The 25,178-nt window shown below is 49.4% G+C and overlaps 2 protein-coding genes across 4 annotated transcripts in view; one reads left to right on the forward strand and one right to left on the reverse strand.

The window, feature by feature from the left end:
• The first annotated feature begins 3,429 nt into the window (after window positions 1-3,429).
• On the forward strand, window positions 3,430-11,951 carry Map1lc3b (microtubule associated protein 1 light chain 3 beta). Its single transcript, XM_031341633.1, has 4 exons — window positions 3,430-3,577; window positions 7,323-7,378; window positions 9,838-9,944; window positions 10,451-11,951. The coding sequence occupies exons 1-4, from the start codon at window positions 3,538-3,540 to the stop codon at window positions 10,623-10,625; spliced, it is 378 nt and encodes a 125-aa protein (XP_031197493.1). The 5' UTR covers window positions 3,430-3,537; the 3' UTR covers window positions 10,626-11,951.
• Window positions 11,952-12,576: 625 nt separating this feature from the next.
• Zcchc14 (zinc finger CCHC-type containing 14) overlaps window positions 12,577-25,178 on the reverse strand; it is a 52,113-nt gene continuing 39,511 nt past the window's right edge. Inside the window, exons 4-13 of one of the 3 annotated variants that reach the window (XM_031341636.1) lie at window positions 24,987-25,058; window positions 23,695-23,804; window positions 22,768-22,862; window positions 22,627-22,681; window positions 21,933-22,215; window positions 20,673-20,764; window positions 20,053-20,180; window positions 19,059-19,199; window positions 17,517-18,977; window positions 12,577-16,111 (exon numbers count right to left, since the gene is read on the reverse strand). In XM_031341636.1, coding sequence (XP_031197496.1) covers window positions 16,092-16,111; window positions 17,517-18,977; window positions 19,059-19,199; window positions 20,053-20,180; window positions 20,673-20,764; window positions 21,933-22,215; window positions 22,627-22,681; window positions 22,768-22,862; window positions 23,695-23,804; window positions 24,987-25,058 — 2,457 coding nt within the window. In that variant the 3' untranslated portion in view covers window positions 12,577-16,091. Of the gene's footprint in view, window positions 16,194-17,400; window positions 18,978-19,058; window positions 19,200-20,052; window positions 20,181-20,672; window positions 20,765-21,932; window positions 22,216-22,626; window positions 22,682-22,767; window positions 22,863-23,694; window positions 23,805-24,986; window positions 25,059-25,178 lie in introns of those variants that run through there. The other 2 variants (XM_031341635.1, XM_031341634.1) reach the window with 2 other exon arrangements.

Below are 25,178 nucleotides of genomic sequence, written 5' to 3' on the forward strand. Positions count from 1 at the left end.
AAGAAAGAAAGAAAGGAAGAAAGAAAGAAAGAAAAGAGAGAGAGAGAAAGAGAGAGAGAGAGAGAGAAAGGAAGGAAGGAAGAGAGAGAGGAGAAAAATTACAAAGACTATAGAAAATACATACATATATAAAGAAGGGAAGTTAGCTCGAAGAAAAACACAGGAGGTAGAATGTTCTGGAAAAAAGAGTCAGGTACTTGCTAAGAATTAACTAGGCAATGGCACACACCGAATTTAGGACAACAAAGACCTGCCTGCCAGGAAGCAGGGACTGAGTAGGCAGAGAGGCCAGATCAGAATCTGAGCAGAAAATGAAACAGGAGCCGGAGCCAGGACCACAGAGGATGATGCAATCCTGAAAGTGGTGTTTTGGGAAAGCCAACTCAGGCTTCCAGGGCAGCGTGGGATGCAGATGAGTGTGCACAAACACACTCTGTTCTGGCCTAGCATTTGATGCGCACAAGTGAAGATTAAGTAGTACATAAAACTTATATATCTCTAGTGCATAGATACCTCTACATATAACCAAGTTCTTTGTACAAACCTTCAGATAAAAATTGGGGCATTTGAAAAAAATGGTAGCACTCTGCACAGGGATATTGGAAATGGAAATTGGATGCTATGGAAATCAGTATCCAGCTCCCTCAAAAATCTAAAAGCAGAACTGCCTGTAGCTAAGACACTCCTAGATGAAGACTTCTGAGTCCACATGCCACAGAAACACTCACACACCCTGTTCACTATAGCTCTGTTCACAATAGCCCTAGTATGGAAACTGAGGATCGGGTGTAGAAAATGCACACGTACACAATGGAGTTCTATTTAGCTATAAAAGGTTAATGAAATTATGGCGTCTACTAGAAAAATGATGGAACTGGAGGAAATTCTATTAAGTGATGTAAGCCAGAATCAGATAGATGAATACTGCGTATTTTCTCTCACATTTGGACTCTAGATTTAAATGAGTGTGTGTGTGTGTGCGTGTGTGTTTTCTAGGACATAAAAGCAGAGAAGAACCCCTGAAGAAGTGGGAAACCCCAAAAGGAAAGGAGAGGGAAAAATAAGGAAAGGGCGCATCGGAAGGTTAGAACGCAGGGATGCAAGGTTGTGTGTACAGTTAGTTGCCCACCACCAAACAGGGAATCAGGAGACCCCACCGGTGGCCACGGGTAGTCTCCAGATTGGTGCGTTCTTTTGCACCAAGATACTCTTGCAGCCTTGCATTCCTACTAAAAGCAGAAAAACTACACAGAAGAGCTAACCAAGCTTGCAACGTTGATGTATGTGTTAGTGACAGGAAATAGGAAAATAGGACAGTGCATATTTCAGTGGGTTGCCTCTGAAGTTTTGTTTTGTTTTGGTTTGGTTTGGTTTTTGGTTTTTCAAGACAGGGTTTCTCCATATAGTCCTGGTTGTCCTGGAACTCACTCTGTAGATCAAGCTGGCCTCGAACTCAGAAATCCGCCTGCCTCTGCCTCCCGAGTGCTGGGATTAAAGGCGCGAACCACCACCGCCTGGCGCCTCTGAAGTTATTGAGAATAGTATCTAGTATTTTGTGTGTGGTGACAGATGCAATCCCAGGACTTGGCAGCTGGGGACTGATGAATCAGGAGCTCACCGTTGACTAGACTGAAGTTGGAAGTCAAGGTGCTTGAAATCCAGTCTCAAAAAACAAGTGTAGACTTTGGGTAATCATGGTAATCACGCCTGCAATCTAGCACCCAGAAGGCTTAAGTAGCAGGAGAGAGGCAAGTTCGAGACCAACGTGGTCTACAGTGTGAGATTTTTGGAATAAATAAAAACATAGTGAAAAAAAGCGTCTGTTTGCCCACTTGAGTCAGATGCACAAGCGGTGTGGCACAAGTGCGGAAAGGCCCTGCACCAGGCTCCGGGATGGAACCGAAGAGCAGCTATCTTGCTAGCCTGAAGGGCCCCGCGGGGTGTATGGACCTGACGACGCCGAAGCCCCGACCGGGTGGCCCGGAGGCCGCCATCCCCGGGGAACACGCTGTTCCGCTCCCCTCGACGATCTTGAGCAATTCTTGTTTACTTGTTCTGAAGAGCAGGTGACGCGGAGATTGACTGCACAGCTGGCCAATAGTTTCCAAGACAACAAAGCTGACGGACTGCTCCTTCCAATCAAAAAGAGGTGGGGGCGGGGCAGGTCGTGCGCAAGGCCCTACAGCCCTGAGCACGCTCGGCGCCCCGGGTTCTCCATGTTGAGTGTGGCTCCTCGGTTTTGCGCTGCGGCCGGAAGTGACCGCCCGGCTTCCGTTGTTCTGGCTTCCCGCACTCCTCGTTCCTAAATGGGACCAGGCCCCTCCGCTGGGGACGAGCAACGGTCTCTAGTTGTCACTGATCTATGGGGTGGGAACTTTAAAAGCTCCACTGCCTGAGCTCTAGAATGGGCAGTTTGGCCGGGCAGTGATGGCGCACGCCTTTAATCCCAGCACCTGGGAGGCAGAGGCAGGCAGATTTCTGAGTTCGAGGCCAGCCTGGTCTACAGAGTGAGTTCCAGGACAGCCAGGGCTACACAGAGAAACACTGTCTCGAAAAAAAAAAAGAAAAGAAAAAACTGACTGACATCTGATAGGGAACTGTTAAAGGCAGAAGAGCCTTCTGTGCTAGCTGAAGAGCTTGCTGGGAGACGTGGTTCTACAAACCCTAGTTTTGTCTGACTGTCTGTCTATCTGTCAGTTTGTTTGAGGGGTTGTTTTGTTTGAAACTTGTTACATAGGGTCTCACTAAAACTCTGGCTTACCTGGAACTTATAAATAGGCTAGAGCTGCCTTCTTCTCTACCCCAGGTGCTGGATTAAGGGTGTGGGCCACGACACCCAGCTTGTCCCAGTTTTAATTTATGCATGGATCAAACATTTTATTTTTTTATCTCTCTCTCTCTTGTTTTTTTTTGTTTTGTTTTGTTTTGTTTTTGTTTTGTTTTGTTTTGTTTTGTTTTTCGAGACAGGGTTTCTCTGTGTAGCCCTGGCTGTTCTGGAACTCATTCTGTAGACCAGGCTGGCCTTGAACTCAGAAATCTGCCTGCCTCTGCCTCCCAAGTGCTGGGATTAAAGGCATGGGCCACCACCGCCCGGCCACAAGTCATTTTTTTTTTTGTTTTTCAGTTTTTTGGGTTTTTTTCCCCCCTCGGGGGTGGGGGGAGTAAATCTAGGAATGTCAAATACAGTGGCAAGGGAGCGGGCATTGGAACGTCAGCTGAGCCGTGCAAGGACTGAAGGGGAATGAAGTCTGCAGGGCTCCACCGCACAAGCGCCTGAGCCAGGGACACAGTTAACATACGCTCGCCCCGCGAATGCCCAACCTAGCTAGCGCAGGCGAAGGACCATTTCTTGGGCGCTTGCACGTTTGCGCGGCGCCGAGCTTCCGCCACGCTTGACATGGCGGCTCTCAAGGCCGCCCTCGGCCCCACCCTCGCTGAAGCGCCGCGAGTCACCTGACTCGGCTGCGGGCTGAGAGACACACAAGGGAAGTGATCGTCGCGAGAGCCAGATCGTCTGACCTGGGACCCTCGCGCGCCATGCCGTCCGAGAAGACCTTCAAGCAGCGCCGGAGCTTTGGTACGCGCCTCGGGCCCGGGTTGGGAGATCCGGGTGCCGGGAGGAATGGAGGTCCGGACGCCGATGGTGTCTTGCGGGACCGGGACGCTGCAGGGCTGGGACGCGGCGGGGCCCGGAGCGACGGGGCCGGTGGGGGTCTCGGTCTCCGGCGGTTCAGTCCCCGGGGTAGCTCGGGCGTGGAGCGTCGCCTTGGCCTTCGGTCGCCGGTGGACTCGGCGTCCCCTACGGGACTGGAGACCCGATCCCAGTGGCGGAGGTTACCGCAACGCGGAGGGTACCGCAGACACGGGGCGATCGTCTGTGTCCTTAGTGGGCCCCAGGTCCGGGCGCCCCGCGAGCCCCGGGGCAGCACCCAGCCGCCTCTGCTCCCGCAGTCGTCTAGGGATGTGTGTGTGGGAGAGGTGGCCTTTGTTTCATAACGGAAAGGTAACAGCTGTTTTGTTTGCTTGTAGTGATCTTAAGTTATTCTGGTACAGTCCTCAAGAAAGGAGTGTGGGCTGGGAAAAATGAGGCATGCACTTTAGCTAGGACGCGGGTCCCCAAAGTGGCCGGGGATAATATCTCCAAAGCTCCACCTGGCTTGCGATGTTTTTCTCTAGATTGCCTTTCCTCTCTCCCTACCCCTGCTATTCTGAAGAAAGCGCGGGCATTTTGATGGCTGCTGCTTTCCTTTGCTTTTGACTTTATTGGTCCTAAACTGGTGGGCAATGACAGTTTAGAGATTTGCCACACAGATGTTTAGAGCGGCCTCGTTGAGGAGGCCAGGACCAGTCTTGCTCTTTTCCAGTGAGTTTGGAGGGATTTAGATTGAAGATCTCGAGTTTCCAGTATCCAGACTGAGGGGATGCTTACACTGAGTAGATGGATTCAGGGCTCACCCCAAACCGACCCTTTGTAGCTAAAGCACCTGGGTGGGGCCTAGGGCAGTGTAGCTCAGGATCCGCCTAGTGGCAGAGCCCCATTAGCTGTCATAATAAATTCTTATACTTCCAGTAAGTAGGATCATCCCCAGTACTGTAAGGAAGGAGAGAGGCAGCCGGGAGGCTGTGAAGGCTTGCAGATTCTTAGAAGGGCGTGCCCAATCTCCAAGTTTGGAACTGATCAAGTGATTTCTTCTCAAGTAGTTCCACCGAGTTTTTCTGGGGTGATCCAGTGTTTGCTCTCCCCCACCCCACCCCCACCCCACCCCCACCTAGAATCGTCCTAAACTCCAGGGAACTGAGTTATCTGCAGAGAAGTTTGTTTTCTTAGCCAAAATAAATAGCCCCGGGGAGAGCAGGCTTCCCATCAATCTAAAGGTGTGGTGGACCACGCCTTTAATCCTAGCATTGGAGAGGAAGAGGCAGGCTGGCCTGGTCTATACAGTGAGACCCTCCCTCTCAAAACAACACACCTGGGTGGCTTCAGGAATTTAAGCTGGAGGGTGGTGTTTGTTCTTCCAGAGCACTAGTGAACACCATCCATCCTTAGATTTGAGCTCTCAGCATATCTGTTCTTGGGACTCCTGGTTTCCAGGGGTTGAAGGAAAGGATCATAGGCTTGGACCTCGCTGGGCCACTTCAGCGGGTCCCTGGCACGTTGTGGCATTTACTTGGTCATTAGTCATTTTCTGTACAAGCCTGGATGGGGGGGCTCTTGTGGAACGAGTTGCTGAAGTTGTCTCTGATTGCTTGGCCCAGTGTGTGCAGAGAGACATGATGAGTACTCATTACAGTTAAAGAGCCAGTCTTCAGTTCAAGCTGTCTTAAAAAGGCCATGCCACTGGTGAGCCCAGTGTCTCTGCTCTTGCAGGCCTCCTCCCAGTTCCCTGGCCCTGCAGCCAGCTAGGGCAGAGCAGGTCCTATAGGCCATCAGTTTGTGCCCTTGTTTGCTTTAGTAAAGTCTTACCCTTTGGGACAAATCAGAATGGCATTGTAAGCCAGGCAGTGGTGGCGCATGCCTTTAATCCCAGCACTTGGGAGGCAGAGGCAGGCGGATTTCTGAGTTCGAGGCCAGACTGGTCTACAGAGAGTTCCAGGACAGCCAGGACTACACAGACAAACCCTGTCTCAAAAAAAAAAACCAAAGAAAAAAAATAAAAAAAAACAAGAAAAAAAAACCAGAATGGCATTGTAGTTGTGGTCGAGCCCTACATGTCTCTTTTTTTTTTTATAGATTTATTTATTTATTATATGCAAGCACTCTGTAGCTGTCTTCAGATACACCAGAAGAGGTGTCAGATCTCATTATGGATGGTTGTGAGCCACCACGTGGTTCCTGGGATTTGCATGTCTCCTCTTAGCAGTGTTAACTGTTTCTTCCCTTAGAGTTCTGACCCTGCTCCCATCTCACCACTTGCCAGGTTAAGGGTTGATTTAAACAGGATCTCGTTGTGTGGCCTGGGCTGGGCTGGGCTGGCCTTGAAGTTGGGGAGTTCTTTGAGTCTGCCTCCTGCGTGCTGGGATTAAAGGTGTGCCGGGCATGCCAGTGTGTCTCTGTGCAGCCCTGATCAGGCTGGCCTCAAGCTCAGATAGGAATCCAAGTGCTGTGCTGGGATTAAATACTGGCATGTGCCTGGCAAGTCTTATTCTATAGCTCAAGTTGGCCTAGAGCTTGCCAAGCTGGGTTTTAGGTGCTGTGCATTTAGCCTTTTAATATGTTTATTTTATCTGTATGGGTCTTTTGCCTACATATGTTTGCACGATGTGCATGCCTTGTGTCCGTGGATGCCACAAAAGGGAGTTAACATGACTGTGAGCCTGTCACTGCTGTGGGTGGTGGGAGCTGAGCCTGTGTCCTCTTGGAGAGAAGCTGCTCTGAACTACTGAGCCATCTCTGAAGCTCCTCCGAAGTGTAAAATGTGCCAGGTGTGTGGCTGTTTATTTGTTAGAATGAACTCAGTGCAGTGACTAAACCCTGGAGTAGCCAGCAGGCATACCATGGAGGGCTCTTCAGGGAAGTGGCAGGAAGCCGTGTGTATAGATGGCCCCATCCCATCTGTGGCGTGATGGAGAAATGGTACGGAGAGGTCAGCCAGTGATTCAGAATAGAGAAAGGAGCAGGGCAAGGCCATCTCCAGTAGCATGGCCAGCTACTTGCACCCTGCAGTGCAGAAAGCTTGGTACAGTGTTGAAAATGAAGATAAGACTGGCCAAAGACCTCCCAGCACACGTGAGGAGTTCAAGGTCATTCTTAGCTACATGAGTTCCAGGCCAAGCTGTGGTACAGGAGAGCCTATCACAACAGGCAAGCAATGGAAAGGAGATATTCTCATAAGTATTCAGCAATAGACTTTATGTTTGTTTTTGTCTGTTTGTTTGTTTGTTTGTTTGACTGGGGGGGGGGTTGAGAGAGTGTTTCACACTAACCCAGGTGCACAGCTATAATTTCAGTACTCGGAAGACTCAGACAAGAGGGCCAGCCTGGGATACATCAGCCATCTCAGAAAATAAAGCCTTCCTTTCCTTAGCTGGAAGTACTCAGCAAAAACGGCATTAGTTAGTACTTGGTTTACCAGGGTTGAAAAATTAACAAAACTTAACAGTGATGATAGAAGTCATCAGGGAAGAGATGGCGAGACACCTACCCTCCCCAGGTTACACAGGTACCCTGTTCTCTGTGGCTGTCCATCTGGGTTTGTAGCCCCTTGCAATGGGGGCTTACCCCCTGGACCATGTTGGTAGGCTCCACTAACTGCGTCAACACAGACAGTCCCAGCAGACCCTGGCAGCATGGCCCCTGATGTCATTGTGTCTCTTTCTTGCAGAACAAAGAGTGGAAGATGTCCGGCTCATCCGGGAGCAGCACCCCACCAAGATCCCAGTAGGTCCTCCTACAGCTATGATGCTTCTGGGCAAGAGGGGACCCCTAACCCCATTAGAGCCCCAAGGAGCCCTTGAACTCAGGCTTTGTGAGCCCACTAACCACATGCCTCCTTGCTGCTCTTGAGCATTTCAAAGGAGAAAGGGGCAGGTGGCCCAGACTGTTTTGATTTTTCTCTGGTGCCAGGGATTGAACCTGGGGCCCGAGCTTTCAACTGAACTGTACCCCAGCCATCACTAAGGAAACAAGGATGGCTCTTGTGAAAGTCAGTGGTGGCATGACTGCTTTATAGGAGAGAACGAAAGGACTGAGCTGGCCTTCAGCACCCTGGATATCATGTGCCATGGTTCTAGACTTTACACAGAGCTGCATGCAGAGTCAGACATGGACAGGGCACTGCTTAAAATGGCTATTCTCCAGCCCGTCCCCACATCCTGGGAGCGATTCTGGTGTTGGGCCTCTTTCACAGTAGAATTGTGTCCCGCATGCATGTCCCTGTGCAGTAGTTTCCTCCATAGCCAAGGAGTATTGTTAAGGGAAGGGGCTGATTCTCTTGCTGCAGGGGTGGGGATGGGGTGGGGGCTGTTCTGAACTGGCTGGACATTTCCAAGTCAGTCCTCACCTGGGGGTGGGGCTTCCTGGGAGTGTGCTTCCTGCCAGGTCCTGGGAGTAGTTTTTCCTGGACTGAAACAGTCCTTCCTTTTGGAGTGTTTGCCCAGCCTACTTGTAGGAAGCGCAGCTGCCTGAGCCTGCCAGGATTTGCACACGGCTTCCTATGAGCTGTGGTCTCAGCACAGCCAGTGGCTCCTACAGTAGCTAGGGGATCTTTGCAGAGACTCAGCTGCAATCTTCAGCTCATGACTCCAAGCAATTGAGAGAGCCGGGCTCGTTGAAAACAGGATAGCCATAGTGGTGGCTCCCAGTCCTTCTAGGCTGCAAACCTTGTGGACAGAGACCTATTTTAGACCAGCCAATCTGACTTCTACTAAAGAATAAAGCAGAAGTTAGGGAGTGGATGACGTGTCACTGTGGGGCTTCCCAACATGGGATTAGAACCTGCTCACAGCCTGTCTCAGGACAGTGAGCAAGGAAAGGTGACAGGGATAGCCCTCTATTGTCCCCATGCTCTGGCGTTCTGCAAGAGTACCTTGAACTACCTATACTCCTGCTCTGCTTTGCTCCACTCTCCTCGTAGAGTCTTGCCTCAACCCCAGGTGTGTGGCACCCATAGCTGGCATTCCCTGTGGGTGCTTCCAAGCAGCCTACAAGATGCTGCTTTCAGTCTTGCCAGGAATGGGGATGGCAGCTTTAGACTGCCCCCGCTTCCCCACTTTTTTAAAATTTATTTTATGTATGTAAGTACATTGTTGCTGTCTTCAGACACACCAGAGGAGGGCATCAGATCTCATTACGGATGGTTGTGAGCCACCATGTATGTGTGGTTGCTGGGAATTGAACTCAGGGCCTCTGGAAGAGTAGTCAGTGCTCTTACCCACTGAGCCATCTAGTCCTTTTCAAGCCGTTCAAGGACCCACATGTGGAGGCAAGCCCTTTCCCTTTGGAAGTGGGAGTGTCCCTCTTCTGCCATGCTGTGAGTGGGCACCTGGAAACCATGGTGTACTGATGTTCTCAGGCCCGTTAATGCCCAGACTTGTAGCAGCATTTTGTTTTGGTTAGATTTTGAGGCTGGTCTCATCCAGGTTAGTCTTGAATTCAAGGCATTTCACTTTCTGAGCCTCCAGATACTGGGATTAGAGATATGTGCCCTTACATCCATACCTAACTTAACATTTATTTTGATTAAGATTTGTTTATTGGTGTAGGGTTTTTGAAGATTTATTTATTATATGTAAGTACATTGTAGCTGTCTTTAGACACACCAGAAGAGGACATCAGATCCCATTACAGATGGTTGTGAGTCACCATGTGGTTGCTGGAAATTGAACTCAGGACCTCTGAAAGAGCAGTCTACTGAGCCATCTCTCCAGCCCCCAGGCTGCTTTTAACATTTCTTAAAAATTGTTTTGTGGGCTAGAGCGAGGGCTCAGTGGCTTAGAGCACTTGTTACTCTCACAGAGGACCTAGGTTTGATTCCCAGCACCCACATGGCAGCTCACAACCATCTGGTCCATAAAACTTGGGCTGAATATATTGCTGGGTATGAGGCTCATGTTTATAATTCTAGCATAGGAGGCTGATTCAGGTAGAGAGCCCCGAGTTAAGGACATCGTGGGCTACAGTATGAAACAGTAGCTGGGTATGGCATGCATCTTTAATCCTCCTATCACAGTTCAGACAACAGAGAGGTGCCTGGTGGCCTGTCACAAGGACAGTGGCAGAGCTGTGAACAAGCACTGGTTACAGGAGTGTTATAGGCAAGCAAAGGAAGGCAACTGCATGACATGAGGGGCTCAGTGTGGAGAGCGGTGTGTGCGCTGCTGAGTAGACTCTCTCTGCAGGTGATTATAGAGCGATACAAGGGTGAGAAGCAGCTGCCCGTCCTGGACAAGACCAAGTTCCTTGTACCTGATCACGTGAACATGAGCGAGCTCATCAAGATAATTAGGTATCTGGCCTCTTCTTTCCGTTTCTTTGAGTGATACTTCTCCTTTAACCATCTCAGTGCCAGCCAGTCCCTCCTGCTACTTTCATGTCCTTGTTAGTCAGGCATATCCAGTCTGATCTCAGGTCAGCTGTGAATGTGCTCTAGCATAAAGACCTCATACCCGAGGGACCAAAGGGTTGACATACCTACTGGACAATGACTCTGTAAAGTTTGCTAGGCATGGTGGATTGCTGCTGGGCCCAGTCTGAGCCCTCCTAGTAAACTGTCAGGAACACTGCACAACGGGAGTTTTAAGAGGATGTGAAGTCACTGCCGCAGCAACTGGAAGGCTGTGGTCAGATGTAGATTGTGAACATTGACCATGTGGATATCAGTCCCTGATCCCAGCCATCACTGTGGGCTGTGGGCATGCTTGGTTTTGATGATCAGTGGACTTTGGGGGGGACCTAAGTTCTGTACACATTATGCAGACCTCAGTGAGTTTTCCCGCTCTTCTCTCTCTACAGACGACGCTTGCAGCTCAATGCTAACCAAGCCTTCTTCCTCCTGGTGAATGGGCACAGCATGGTGAGTGTGTCCACACCCATCTCTGAAGTGTACGAGAGTGAGAGAGATGAAGACGGCTTCCTGTACATGGTTTATGCCTCCCAGGAGACGTTCGGAACAGCACTGGCTGTGTAAGGCTACAACAATGCCTAATGGTTGTTAAACCCTTACCAAGGCAAAAAGGGACGTTACCAGCTGACGCTGGTCAGCTCACCACCCACAGGTCAGAACATAGGCACCCACATAGGGTATTAGGAACTGTTTATCAGTCAGAAACTGAGCTCCATGCAAATGCATTCAGCTTGGAAACTCATCTAAACTAGGCTATCTTGTGTTCAAACTTTAGAAGTTTAAAAATAAAGTACTTTGCATCCTAAGTTGCCAATAAAAAGACCAAGTTATTTTGACATTTTTCTCCCTAGTAGGGACTTAAAATAGAAGAACAGTGTCAGGGGCAGTCTCTTCCAGGGACCTGCTGCCTTCTCTAAAAGGGCTTCCACTCAGGAGAGAAGTCCCTCTAAACAGTCCCTCGGCCCAGGTTGCCTAGCAGAGGTCCCCAGAGGGCTCTGGCTTTGCCCAAAACAGTTCAGGTGTGTAGGATATAGTTCTAAGCCGGGTCCAGGTCCTGGTCCTGACTCCCAGCCACACCATTTCACCCTCGGCAGTGCAGGGACGCTCACTCGCTGCTGTCTAGATGTTAGCACAGGCACCACTGCTCAGAGGCCAGTTCTAACCTTGTCCAGGGGATGCTTGGTCCAGCTTCTTAAGAGACTGCAAAGTGTTTTTCTCCTGGTTTGGATTTTGTTTGGTCCTTGCCTGCTTCAGGGAGAGAGCAAGCAGGTGTGCAATGCTGGCCTTAGGATACAGTTGTCAAATGGTAGACTGGAAGTACAAATGCACTCACTCTGGACTTGGCTCACAGCTATTTGTTAGTGTGTAACTGTCTCTGGAAGGGCGAGTCTGACAGCTGTTGGGATTTCCCCATTTCATGTCAGTATATACATGTCAGCTGTGAAGACAACAGCAACAGGAGACATGCTCTTGACAGACATGGCCACTTCCAACTAAAGCAAGCCTCTGCTTCCTGCTACCTGCATGTGGCCCACTGTGACACTCAGACCATCCCTGGTCAGTCACTCATGGTCTGAGAATCTCGGTGAGAGCTGCCTGCTGTCATGGATGGAAGCCAACATAGCCACCTCCCAGCCTAGCTCCCCACAAACACCCCACCCTCCCTGCATGCAGCCGTCTTTGCTAACCCTCAATGTTATTTTACACTGTAAATTCTCACTGCTCGTCTTGTGTAGGTTGTGTACTGTAGGTCATGTCCCTGGTTTTTATAACTATGGTGCGATCAGTAAGGATTCCTGTAATACTGCTTTAAAAATGCTGCTCAGGGGCGGCCTCCATTATAGGACACCTGTACACTCTGATGCACTAATAAAGGCACAACTGAACCTGTCCTGACTGCAGTCTCATGGTGTCAGCGTGGGAACTGGGATCTGCAGTATGCCTGGGCTGTTTTTTTTTTTTTTCCGGTTTTTCGAGACTGGGTCTCTCTGTAGCCCTGGCTGTCCTGGACCTCACTCTGTAGACCAGGCTGGCCTCGAACTCAGAAATCCGCCTGCCTCTGCCTCCCAAGTGCCGGGCTTGGGCTGTTCTTGCTAGGGAGTGGAGGAGGGGGAGGTAACCTCTGTTCCTTGGTCAACACATTGCCACCAGCTCCTGCTTTTAAATTCTCTGGATAGCTGACTGACCTGCCAACTGTTAGGTGCACACTGGTGCTGTGGGATTTACTCATGTGGACAGATGCTGGCACTTGGAGCACATTGCAATCAACTTCAGCTTAGAGCAGACAACAGGCGCTGCAGAGCTGCTGCAGAGTTCCCTGCTCTGGGTGGTGGGTGTCTTTCAGGTCCAGCACTGCCTCAGCAGCGCTCAGTGGCTACTCAAGTCAGTCTCTGAAGTGCTGTTAGCGGGTCCCCTTCCTGGAAAGGCAGGGCAGGCCATGGCCTAGAGCTCTGTGCAACAATGTTTAAAGCTGGGAACCTTGACAGATAGCAACGAATGACAAAAGATCTGAGAATGCTGAACACGTTGAGTTTTTTTTAATTTTTATTTTCCGTACATTAAATTTACTCATAAAAACAGTCTAAAAATGTACAATTTTTCCTTTTTAACAAAGTATAATAAAACATAAAAACCCCAAAAACAGAATACTTGACATTTACAATTCAAAATCAAATTAGCAGAATATTAAATATTTACAAAACTATATCTTTTAAAAATATTTATAAAGTTACATGCAATTTTGTAGAATTGACAAAAGAATGGCTCAAAAATGGGAGAATTGTCCTTCATTCCTAAAAAGAAAATATGCCCAATTCTATGAAGGTTTCAGTCTTGGTACCAACACCTGTGTGCATGAGAACTGATCTGTGCTGACAGCTGGGTCACTGCCCCCTTGTGGCAGAGCAGTGCCCTGGCCCTGGGCCTGCGGGTACAGTATATAGTTTCTGAAATATTGCCAAGTGTTGACTATAGGTGCCTACATTTTTTAGTGAAACCCTGGGAAGGGTCAGCAATCCCTGGACTGGTTTCTTAGGCCACCTGATTTGCTCTATAGGAGTCACCTGCATTTTGGAAAGGATGGCTGTCCTTGTTAAAGTTCCCCAAGATTGTCCTTGGGGGTGAGTTTGAACAGATAGCCCAAGACCCTGCAACCTTTTAAGACTTCGGCAAGTAATGTCACCCATTAGCTGGATGTAAAACTAGCACATCAAACCAAATGGCAGGGTCCGGAGTGAGGAGGGTGAGACCCAATTCTCATTGGGCTGTCCCCACAGGGCTGTCATGGCACACGTGGTACATGGCGTGTGGTACAAGCCAGGCTGACCTGCAGAAACGACTGGAAGCCTAATGAGTTCCACACAGAAACTGCTGAGTACTGTATTCGTAGGCCAGCTGCTGCCATCTTTGGACATGATCGTGCCACTGGTATCCTGATACTCAACCATACGCTCAAGAACAACTGTCTCTACTGTGAGCGCTGGATCCCATCCCTCGGTGCCCTTCAGCAGTTAGGAGTTTTTAGCATTAAAACACTTTCCAATTTTCACTATTGACCATGAAATAAAAATTAGAAAGGAAAGTAGAAAACGGAGTATTTGCTACAGTAACAACAAAAAGGTCACATAGCTGTTCCAACATTGTGCCCTCCTTCCTATCTGAATATCCCCCTCTGTACCCTGAGATGTTAACACAGGATTAGACTCTGACGATGGAGTCCTGGGCTGTCCCACCTGGGCACCACTGCCATCTGACTGAGCAGTTTTAGAGAAATGACGGGAAAGGGCTAGTCTGTCAGGGGTGTAACAATGAAGTCTGCTGAGGAAGTGCCTGCTGGCCAGGCTGACTCCACGCTCTGGGGGCGAACCCCACCTGCAAACATCCACCTATGCTTCCAGGCTGCGAGTTCTCCTTTCATCTTGCTGGTCAGTTGGCTCCACAGAAATGCCACACCACACAGCTCCTCCAAAGGCAGCCGGCGGCTTCCAGACACAGACTTGTGCTGCGTGGACAGCTGAGATGGTCTGGAGCTCGCTCCCCTCGGCTGAATGCCACAAGGTAACAGTGACATTGCCACAGCAGAGTGCTTTCAGGTCAACGGCTATAAGACACTTCCATTCCCTATACTGACCACAAAACAGAAAACTTAAATATGATTTTTTTCTTTTGCTATGAGACAGTTTTCAACAACTTCTGTGTTGAAATAGGATTTATTTAAAATATTTCTTTGTTTAAAAAAAACCAAAAAATTTAAAAGTTTGGCTTTCAGCACATACCCAGGCCACTGTGACGGCCTTCAGAAATATTAAAATCGTAAACATCAGTGAACACTCTAAGTCTTCCTTATTAACACAATACGGCCAATCCCAGTCTGGTGCTCTTTAAGGCAAAGTTGTGTCAGTTCTTGTATTGACATTTGTAGTGTTTCTGAGTGAGAGATCAACAGAGCATCCCCTAATGCCTCATCACCATCACCTCAGAACAGATGTGATATTGTGTGCCATGGACAGAACAGCGGTCTAGCGATCCTGCATTGCATAGAATCCACAACACTCAAGCCTTCCGTGGGTCTCCACAGACAGAAAGCCCATCTTAGAATATGACGCCTTATATCACAACGCCTCCAGTTCTAGGTGTTTTGTGATTTACACTAATTCTGTATGAGGGTGATTGTCCCATCTGAAGAATGGTTTAAGGACTGTGATTCTTCTCCATAAACAGGAAGCTGGAAAATCCTTGGCAAGATCTTACCATCGATTTTTTTTTTAATACCGAAGGCTTTAGCATTATAAATAATGTTATTTGAGCATAAAAATTCCCTTTAACCTCGGAGGTCTAAGTCCCTTATGCCTCCGCTGTGGTGGGTTGAAATGTTCACACCATGTTGAGTGAGGACCCTCCCCCACCCCTGGTCTGGACTGTAACTGGTGAGCAACTGGTGAGCGGTTTCGAGGAGTCTTGCATCTCTCTACTGAAGTTTTCCAGGCAATTTTAACGGAATTAACAACACACAGCCTAATACAAAGGAAGCCAACAGTTTCCAGTCTTTTGTTCATGAATCACAGGACTGTATCACTGCTGGATGTCTGTGTCAAGTGTGAGTCCATCAGCAGTGAGCTCTGGGCTGGGGTCCTGGGGAAGCCATTTGAGACACAACAGCTTGCCAGCTTCCTGAAGAACGAGGTGCATCACAGCCAACTCACAAAGCCGAGTCATCCCCGAGTCCTCAAAAGTTGGTTCTTGTTTGGAGAGAGCAGGCTCAAAGCCTCCAACAGGAGGGGTGGTCTCAAGCCTCTGTTGGAAACTGGATTCCCTGGGACTTGGACCCTTAGAAATGAAGTTGTCAAGAGTGAGCTATGTCTTATTTACTAATATAGTGTAAATTTGTTTACAGAAAAAATATTAAAAACCTGGAACTGCTCCAAGTGTCTACAGAACACCTTGCGATCAATTTCGGGGTGTTCGTGGCAGAGCAGCCTGCTGGTGCCAACTCCAATGCCCACCAGTGGAGTCCCCTACGTTGTCAGGTCCCAGCAGAGTCTGCCTTTGTCAGGTAGTGCAATCCTCAAGAAGCCAGACAGGAGGCTCCCACTTTCGGAAACAGCAAAATCCAGCTGGCGCTTTCTAGCCCAAAAAGGGGTCCTGGATCTGACTGGGGAACTCGAGAGAACTCTGACCTGCAGTCTTGACTCAGGTCGTGCATAGCTGCCCTGGAATTACATGTGAGCCTAGAAGGACCATCGGTCTTCAGGAGACAGGTCTTCACGCTGCAGCAATGGTATGATGGCCACGTTACTGCCATAGCGATGGCCACTAGGCAATCCTTGGATCAAGCTCCAAAACTAGGAATTTGGCAATGAAATCGAGTTTGACGTACTTGTACGCTAGATTCTCTATCCAGTATAGTGAAGTAAAGCACCTTTGGGTTAAAAATATTAAGCTCCACAGCAACTCGACTTCAGCTCTCTATGTGGTTTTCCTTAGGTCTCCATGGCTCCACAGCAACTTGACTTCAGTTCTCTATGTGATTTTTCATGGCTTAATAAAATGTTCTGTTGCCAAAAAAAAAAAAAAAGGATCAGTCCGTGGAGTCCAGACTTTCTGCTGGAGGGGCGTATTTCAACCTAAAAGTTCCTGGAGAGAGAGAGAGAGAAAGAGAGAGGGAGAAAGAGAGAGAGAAGAGGGTGAAGCCTGAGTCAGTTACAGAAGTGCACACACTGCCCACCTGCTCTGAGCTGACCACGCCCATGCACAGCCACACGCCATGGATACAAGACCTTCTGGGGGAAGTGACCAAAAGAGCACCAGTGCCCATCTCTCAGTGCCTTGGATCTTTCTCTGGACACAGGCCTCATACATGGGCAGGGAAGGCCTGCATTGAGCAGATGCAGGCCAGGACTGGGAAGGGATGCAGCAACCAGCACCACTACTTCATTTCTCGGGCCACAGGTATTGACTGAGCTTCAAAGCTCTACAGGTGGTGAGGATCAATAGGAAACTGCAAAACCAGAGATGGAGGTGCTGGGAACCCAGAACTGGGCAAAGTGGGACCAATTTTCCTAACCATACTGTAATTTTCCCAAAACAAATAGCAGGAGTGAACCTGGTGACATGTGTTAATCATCTCAGCATTCTAGTGACTGAGACCAGACAATAAAACAAAAGAATAAACCTCACATAATATAGTAGACATTTCAATTTGATAACACAAACTACAGGAAGTAAACAATGGGAAGGAAGCAGCAGCCAGCCAGCAGGACATAGCCTGACACAGGCACACAGCCACACTGAACGGACAGGCCAGCAGAGGGGGCTATGCCGGCTACGGATTCCTTAACTCACAGCTCAATCCTTAAGTATTACAAATCTTCCAGGAGGTGGCAGCAACCACTGGCTGTACCGTTTTGTTTAGGTAAAGAGGATCTGAGGTTCTTGTTTTAAAGTTGGTGGGGGAGTGGTGGGTAGTGGGGTGGGGGTGGGGGTGGGTGCGCAAATGACTAGAGGGCCAGGAGAGGGTAGTGGATTCCTTAGATCTAAAATCACAGGCAGTTGTGAACAGCCCAACATGGGTACAGAAACTTAACCTGGGTTTCTTTAAATAAGTTGCCTTTAAAAATAAGTTTACTAGGGCTGGAGAGATGGCTCAGTGGTTAAGAGCACTGACTGCTCTTCTGGAGGTCCTGTGTTCAATTCCCAGCCACCACACAGTGGCTTATAACCATCTGTAATGGGATCTGATAGCCTTTTCTGGTGTGTCTGAAGACAGCTACACAGTGTACTCATGTACATACAATAAATAAATGAATCTTTAAAAAATAAATAAAACCTGGGTAAATAAAAACCACTTTTAAAAAAACCAAGTTTACTGTTTTCAAAAAGCCAAGCAGCCATGGGCACTTCTCCCAGGAGCCACAAGCAACAGAGCAAGGAGGAGGAGGCACCTCCTGGTGTGTTTACCTTGCCGGTTGAAGTCCATGGACGGTTGCTTGCAGTCCTGGGCACGGTGGCCAGTGGCCCCACAATTGTAACAGGACAGATTCCCACTCTTTTTGTGACTGGAGCCATTGGTGCTGCCCACCAGGCCTTGGGCTTGGTACACCCCTGCTGTCCCAGCCATGAAGTTCTGCATAGGTGGTACTGCAAACGTGGACTGCCCACCTAGGACGGGGTCTGGAGTCACACTGCCATTGTAGGGTGTGTGTACCACAGGGAAGGCAGAGCCACCACCATACTGCTGGGTACTGACATAGCCATTGCCGCACATGGGACTGAAGGGCAGGAAAGGGAAGGTGAACATGGACGGCCCCGAGAACGGGTGCTGGAAGTAGTTGGCATAGCTGACCGTCAGGCCGTTGGAGCCACAGCTGCCACTGCACCCACAGGATGTGCAGACAATGCAGCCAGGTGGGGGTGGCGCAGGCTGGGGGGGTGCGGGGGGCTGCTGATGGTGGTGGTGATGGTGGTGGCTCTGACTTGAGGCAGGAATGTTTCCTGGGGAGCTGCTGCCAGCACCGCCACTGTAGAAGCTGCTTTCTGGGACAGAAGAGAGGGCAGGGCTGGAGCTGGGAGCTGGGCAACTGGGCAGAGTGGCCATGCTTGCAAAAGAAGTGGAGGGGTGGCTGCTGGGGGAGGCAGTGTTGCTATTGGCGCAGAAGCTGCCCTGCAGTGGGCCCACAGGCACACTGCTCACTGCAGAGAAGGCAACTTTGGTGTTGGCTGTGTACAGAGCAGTCCGGGGGTTCATTATTGCAGGGGGCACGCTGATCTGCCCGTTGTTGGGACAAGAAGTCTGCCCAGAGATGGCAGCATCAGCGGGAACAGAGGAAGACAGCAGCAGCTTGATGGGTGGCCGGGCCACATGCAGGACAGTGCTTGGTGTCCCTGTGGCGGCTGAGCTGGTCTCTACAGTCAAGGCTGGCTGCTGTGCTGTCTTCAGCACCCTGTCCAGTGTGGCTGCATGCACAACTTTGGCTCGGGGACCAAAGGAGACAGTAGGTGACACAGAGTTGTTATCTACAAGGCCTGAGAGGCCCTGCACTGGCGGGTGGGGCGCTGCTGAGGGCAGTGTGTCCAGCACAGCCCCGCCAAAGCTCTTGTCCACCTTTGTGCCACTTCTAGAACCAGGCCCCTTGTTCCTTTCCTCCAGAGACAGAAGGGAGTGGACGGACGAAGAAAGCAGCTTTGCATCTGTGCTGCCTCGGTCCGACTTGTGCACTGAGTTCAGCATGCGGACAGGTGCCAGGTGTGAGGCTGCAGGCATGAGCTGTGGGGGAAGAGGGTGGTGAGCAGCAGGGCTGGTGCCGGTTTCGTTCTGCACAGGCAGAACCTGGGCTGTGGGTCTTGCAGAGCTGGATGGGAAGTGAGCCAGGAGCATCACGGGCTTCTCCTTCTCAGTCCCTTCAACATGGATGTCCACACCTGAGGACAGGGAAAACTGTTAGCAGTGTAACTGCAAGCTCAGTGGGTGGGGCAGCCACAGTCACAGCACAGGGATCTTACGTCTATCGCTCTCCTCAGCACTGTCTGAGCTCTCCTCTCGAACCTGCACACCCATGGGGCTAGAGGAGGAACTGGAATACTCAGAGGAGCTGCCTTCTCGGGGCAGCTGGTGAGCCGGTGGCTCCACCTCCACCCGCAGTTCTGTGGAGAAGGAAGGTAGAGGTCAGTAGTTGTGAGGCACTTGCCCATAAGCAGAAGAATCCTGCTATGGACACTAGGAAGCAGGGTCCCAGCCAAAGTCAGACCAAACTCCAAGAATCTTGAAAACTGAACCAAGCACTCAAGCTCATATTGTCAGGTGACACATCAAAGGGGGTTCTTCTTTTTTTTTTTAATTTATTTTTGTTTCATATGCATTTGTTTTTCCTGCATTTATGTTTGTGCAAGGGTACTGGATCCCCTGGAACTGGAGTTACAGGCAGTTGTAAGCTGCCATATGGGTGCTGGGAATTGACCCAGGTTCCCTGGAAGAGCAGCCAGTGCTCTTAACCACTAAGCCATCTGTCCAGCCCCAAAAGGGTACTTGTGACTCAGGCTAGCACACTCAAGGTGGAGGGCCAGTCAGTGTGGGATGCCCTGCTCTCCCCATGCCCATGGCACTGTCCAGTGCACACTGTTCCTTCCCAGTCTGCACTGCACTACTCATCTTGATGATGAACAGAGTAGAGCTCAGTGCCTCCTGCAGGATGGCTCCAGCTCATGCATGACGGGCACCTGTGTGGCAGACAGCCTCTCATATTCATATGCCTACAGCATAACAATTCAGGATCTAACATTCCTGCCCAAATAACCTTAGGCCAGGCACTAGTGTCTGGCGCCCAAGACCATCTGTACAATTACTTGCCTATACCTAGACACTACTGAGTCAAAAATTATCTTTTAAAACCTGTAAATATAAAAGAGTGATAGAAAGTCTAAATTCTTCTAAAGTCAAAACTTCACCATACCACACCTATATACATGCCACACATCTGAACCACAAGGCCTCACATACCTGAAGCGTGGCTGCTACGCCCAGGCTGCACAGGCCCCACGTGGCTAGTGGGGGTGACTCGAGCCACTCCACTGCTGGTGACCAGGGATGGGGCTGAGGAGTTGAGGCACCGTCTCTCAGACTTCTCCCTGTGAATGGCAAACACTGTGAGTCTCCCAGTCAGGTCCAGAGGCCAAAGCTACACTTGTGATGCTGAATGTCACCTGAGAACTGGGTAAGAAATTAAGTAACCAGGACATTGGCATTTTAAAAACCTGCAGGTTCTAACACTGCTTGGCACATGAGAAATTAAAATGAACAGTTTGTTCCATGTTGATTTGGTGTTTTGAGACATAGTCTTACTACTATGTAGCCCAAGCTACCTCAAACTCAACACCCCAAGCTCCAGCTTAAGTACTAGAGTGCACTGTGGCCACACCCTGCAAAGCGCACACCAGAGGGTTCCTTCCTTCCTCCCTCCCTCCCTCCATCTCTCCCTTCCTTCTCTTTTTTGTTTTTTCGAGACAGGATTTCTCAGTATAGCCCAGGCTGTCCTCAAACAAGAGATCTGCCTCCTGGGTGCTGGGATTAAAGGCATGCAACTCCTGCCCCCAGCATACATCAAATGATCTCATGCTTACTTCTCTAGCTCCAACTGAGTCTTGAGCTTCTTCTTTGCTCCCATGGTGAGGGACTCAAACTTATTCAGATCTTCTTCAGTAAGGCTCAGAAACTTACATAGAAGAAACAAGACAGTTACTGAGATAACCACAAGGATTCGGAAACTGATGGGCTCTGAGAGAGTAACAGAGTAAAGGGATGGCAAACAAAAGCCTGAGGACATGACACCGGTTCCCACAGCTCTCAGGAGCTGTGGCCTCTCTCTGCACCTCACAAGGCACCCTGCAGCCCAGTCGCTAGGCAGGGATGCAGTTCTAACCACTAGACATTTACAGCTGAAGGTTGTCCCTGCCCTCTAGAGAAGGTCTTGGTGTCTACCAGCCTCTGCATGCCAAAACAAAGTACAGTTACTTGGCTTAAGACCTGGAAGGTTTTTTTTCCAGCAAATCACCTTCAGCAATTTGGTGAGGCCGAAAAAATCTAGAAAGAAAGCACTATCCAGATGAAATGGTGAACTCACAGGCCTGACACTCCAGGACAACTGGCCATACATCTAGCTTACCACATTATAGCCAGCTGTGGGACTCTGAGTACACAATTCAAACTGATTATGACAAATGGTAGGAAAAAAATCTCTCGTCCTTATCTACAGATCCTGAGCAGCAGGAATGCAAGCACATTGCTACACTTCCCACTGTCTTACAAAGCTTCATCTCCAGGTTTAACAAGTGGAGTTTTAGATGGGCGAAGCTGTTAAGAGTCATCCTGTCCAGCAGGGGGAGTGAGACTTCAAACACCTTGTGCAGGAATCTTTTGGCTTAATCAGTGTGGCATTGAGGCTTAGAAAATGCCAACAAGCATCCCTAGTCGAAACTGTCCACTAAAATATGGCTCTCTGAGCAGGCCAGCTTTCTTCCATGACCTCAGGTCTGACCACTAAATGCAACCTTTGTTGTCTGAGCCCCATTTGCCTGTGTCCCTGTAAGTCAGCCACACTGAGACAAGAGCTGTATTGGAGCTGCTTTGAAGAGATGCAAATGGTGAATGAGCTTTGACCTATCGCACCTTGAGGGATGGAGCCATTTCAAGTCACAGAGTCCCTGGTTTGTCTAGACTTGAAACATTTAGAAAAGCTGTTCTGGATTTAGGCTGGGGGTGAAATTCTGGTCCCCTCTAACACCAGGCCATGTGGTCACCACCCAATCTCTTCCATGTTATGGTGTCTAAAAGCCTTACTTGACCCCTTTAGGAATGTGTGACCCTCTGAGTAGCCAACATACCTTCTCCATGGTGAGCTGTTTAAAGACAGGGTAGTACTTGTGCAAGCGCAGCTTCCTAAGCCAGTCTAAAATCCCATTCTGCTCCTGGGGCTGAGGAGCCTGCAGACTGGAGGGCATCAGGATGGTAGGTGAGTTGTCCACTTGGGCCCGGTATGCCAGCGCTGAGCCTGCGCCCCCTGTGTGGGAGCAGTGGGGCAGAGAGGCAGATGTGCTGGCTGAGTGCTGCAGGTGGTGCTGGGTGCTGCTCTGCGAGGATGGGATGCCAGCCACGCCACACACAGGCCTGCAGGACAGGGCACAGTGAGTGACACACCAGGAGGTTAGAGGTATGCCTTACTGGCACCTGATGCTCAGCTCACAGCATACCTGGGGTCTTGTGCTACGACCACCACCATAATGTCCCTCCTCACAGCACAGTGCCCACAGGGACACTCCTGTGCCTGTGTGCTGTGTGTGTCTGTGTGCACCAGAGATTCAACTGAGCTACCTGGTTCTGTCACTTGGAAGGAACAAAATGGTACTCGTAAATCACAAGTTAAAACAAGCTACCCGGTAATGAGAAAACCATAAACTGGATTCCTTCCACCCAACCCCTCTCCTGGCATTATCCAAGCTGTAGGTCAAGCAGCTCCAAGAGCAACTGCTCACACACAGGAAGTGCTGCTGACCACAGTGGCTAACAAGGGCAACTAACCTTCCAGACACACCCAGCATGGTACCCACTTTAGGAAGGGAGGGGTTGCCAGGACCTATAAAGTAGAAGAAAAGGATCACAGAAACGTATAGACAATAATAATGTAACTTTATTTATTTTTTAACCATTTCACAAACTTACTTGGACTTTGGAGCTGTTGGGAGGGAGATGAAGTACTGAAGAACTTCCTAACATGGTCGTGCTTCAGTGTATGAGAAGGTATTGAAGCCAAGAACCTGGGGAGTGACACAGCAGCTTATCAGCATTGAAACAACACCCAAAAAAACAAAACAAAAAAAGAGAATAAAACAAAACAATTGACACTGGGAGAATCTGAAAACTTCCTCCGAAAGAATAAGATATAAGAGAAAAATAAGTCCCAAGCCTGACACTTCTTGCTTTCATTCTCTTGTACAGTTCTTTTCAAGTCCTTTTGCTGTCTCTTGCAGGGAATGACTCAAGCTCTCCAAGAGCCTGTGACACAAGCACCGGAACCCTAGAGTCCCCAAGGCACAACATGAAAACACTAGTGTCAGAGCCCAGACAGGACCATGGCTCCTTACACACTAGAGAGCCAGCTGAGGCCATAGCTGTGGCTTGGGTAGTACAATGTTTATCCAGCATATAAAAGCCCTGGGTTCCATCCCTAAGACCACATAAACTGTGTGTAGTGAGCACACCTGTGATCCCAGCCCTTGGGAGACAGAAGCAGGATTACAAATGCAAGGCCTTCCTTAGTCTCAAAAAACAAAAAACAAAAAACACCCCAACAAAACAGAACCAATGACTCTCAGCACGGCATGTACCATTGTGTGGGGCACAGTAAAGACTCAGGGAGCCTATCTTCACTCTAACACAGAAAAGCTTTTAACTACTCAGCACAGCTGACTGCTTACATCTCAGAGAGCAAAGCTCCACAACATGAACAGCATTTGATTCCTTTGCCTCATCCTCAACTTATTCTAAGGTTGTCCACATCCTTCAAACCCTCAAAACAGATAGTCCTGGAGATAAGGGACAAGCCCACACCAGAACAGCCACAACCACCTGGCCAAGAGCCTTATTTACCTTAGGCCTGCTTCCAAATCAACATGGTTACGCTCCACATAGAAGGAATCTGGGCCAGCCAAGCAAGGAATGAGTTTGTCCAAGTTCTCTTCAGGGCAGAGTTGGGATAACTGAAAGACAGGACAAGGAAGGTAAGTCTCCACTGCACACCAGCAGTCTGCTCGCTTCAAGAGGCATGGTGAGGGACCTCCAGAACATCTATAGTAGGACAGTGTGGACCTTTCTAGCTACTAAGGTTCTACATGTATGCAAGAGATCCATCCCACCACAGGCAAGCTAAGCCCCACAATGTACTCAACTTTCCTCGAGTCTAACAGTGTGTGAGCCACAGGGCCAGGTCCTGACCACAATCTAAACAGGAATCAGGCCTCCAAGAGAAGCATAGACTCTTCGATGCCATGCCATGGTCAGCACAGATGGGGTAAGATGGATGTATTTGACACATGGGCACTATACAGAGGCAGAGCCACCAAGGGTGGCACAAGTACCAGGGAACAGACCTAAACTCCCAGGGCTTTCTCTCCAAGGCAAAGGTCCTTTAAGGGATAGACTGACTATTCCTGGCCCAAGTGTATATTAAAAAAAAAAAAAAAAAAAAAAAGACCCCCAGTTTCTCAGGCAGGCAGTGCTCTGAAAGAGAAAAGTAAACATCTTCTGGCCTGGGATCAAGGGCATGAACCCACCCCCCCATGGGTGCAGGACTCTATCTCACCAGGAAGGGGCTAGAGTTCTGACAAAGTCTAGTCTCCAAAACCCAGGCATGACAGCCCTGTGCCTAGGACCACGAGCAGGACAGGATAGTGGCGAACCCTAATCTTACTCTTCCCTAAAGTCTAGCACCAGATAATGGGCACTGGTGACCATCTGAGTGACAGCACAAATAGGAAGGGGTCCTCTGCCTCAGGTGCGCTGGGACTGTTGAGAGCTGCATATTAAGCAAGGCTCTGAAAAGCCCTTCAATACTCCAGGCAGCTCAAGACCCATGAAACAACAGTCTATCAAAGATGTCCCAGAGCCAGCCATGCCTGCCTAGACTGACCCAAAGACCTCACCACTACTGGCCTTGGGGGAGATGAACTCCCACTGTAGTTTCCTCAGATTCTACAGCCTTCCAAAGATAATGCCTAAGATTCGATAAACACCTCAAAGAAATGAGAACATTTAGGTCAGGAAGACCCAGTGTCATGAGGTGGCTCATGCTTGTGATCCCAGAGCCTCGCTGCAGACTGTCATGGCTAGCAGAAGGACGCACACCAGTGATGTCACTACTGGAGAGGCCTTGATCACCTTACCTTTGAAATAAATTCAGTCACTTCTGTGGAAGACTTAGTTACTGATGTTATTGACGAATCAGACCATAAGACCTTAAAAACAAATAAACAAGCCTTACAAATCAGATGCTACATACTCAGAGTCTAAGTGTCCAGGGCTCATAGTTAGTAATTGCTGCCTGGGAAAGGTACACTTGCACTCCTGACTTGCTG

Source organism: Mastomys coucha, unplaced genomic scaffold (assembly GCF_008632895.1).
Source record: "Mastomys coucha isolate ucsf_1 unplaced genomic scaffold, UCSF_Mcou_1 pScaffold22, whole genome shotgun sequence".
NCBI lineage: Eukaryota > Metazoa > Chordata > Mammalia > Rodentia > Muridae > Mastomys > Mastomys coucha.

What these genes read in the sequence shown, in the direction of transcription:
- Map1lc3b (XM_031341633.1), top strand. Translation starts at nt 3,538, where the DNA reads ATGCCGTCCGAGAAGACCTTCAAGCAGCGCCGGAGCTTTG. An exon ending in CAAGCAGCGCCGGAGCTTTG is followed by an intron (nt 3,578 to 7,322) that starts GTACGCGCCTCG and finishes TCTTTCTTGCAG; the next exon opens with AACAAAGAGTGGAAGATGTC. An exon ending in GAGCTCATCAAGATAATTAG is followed by an intron (nt 9,945 to 10,450) that starts GTATCTGGCCTC and finishes CTCTCTCTACAG; the next exon opens with ACGACGCTTGCAGCTCAATG.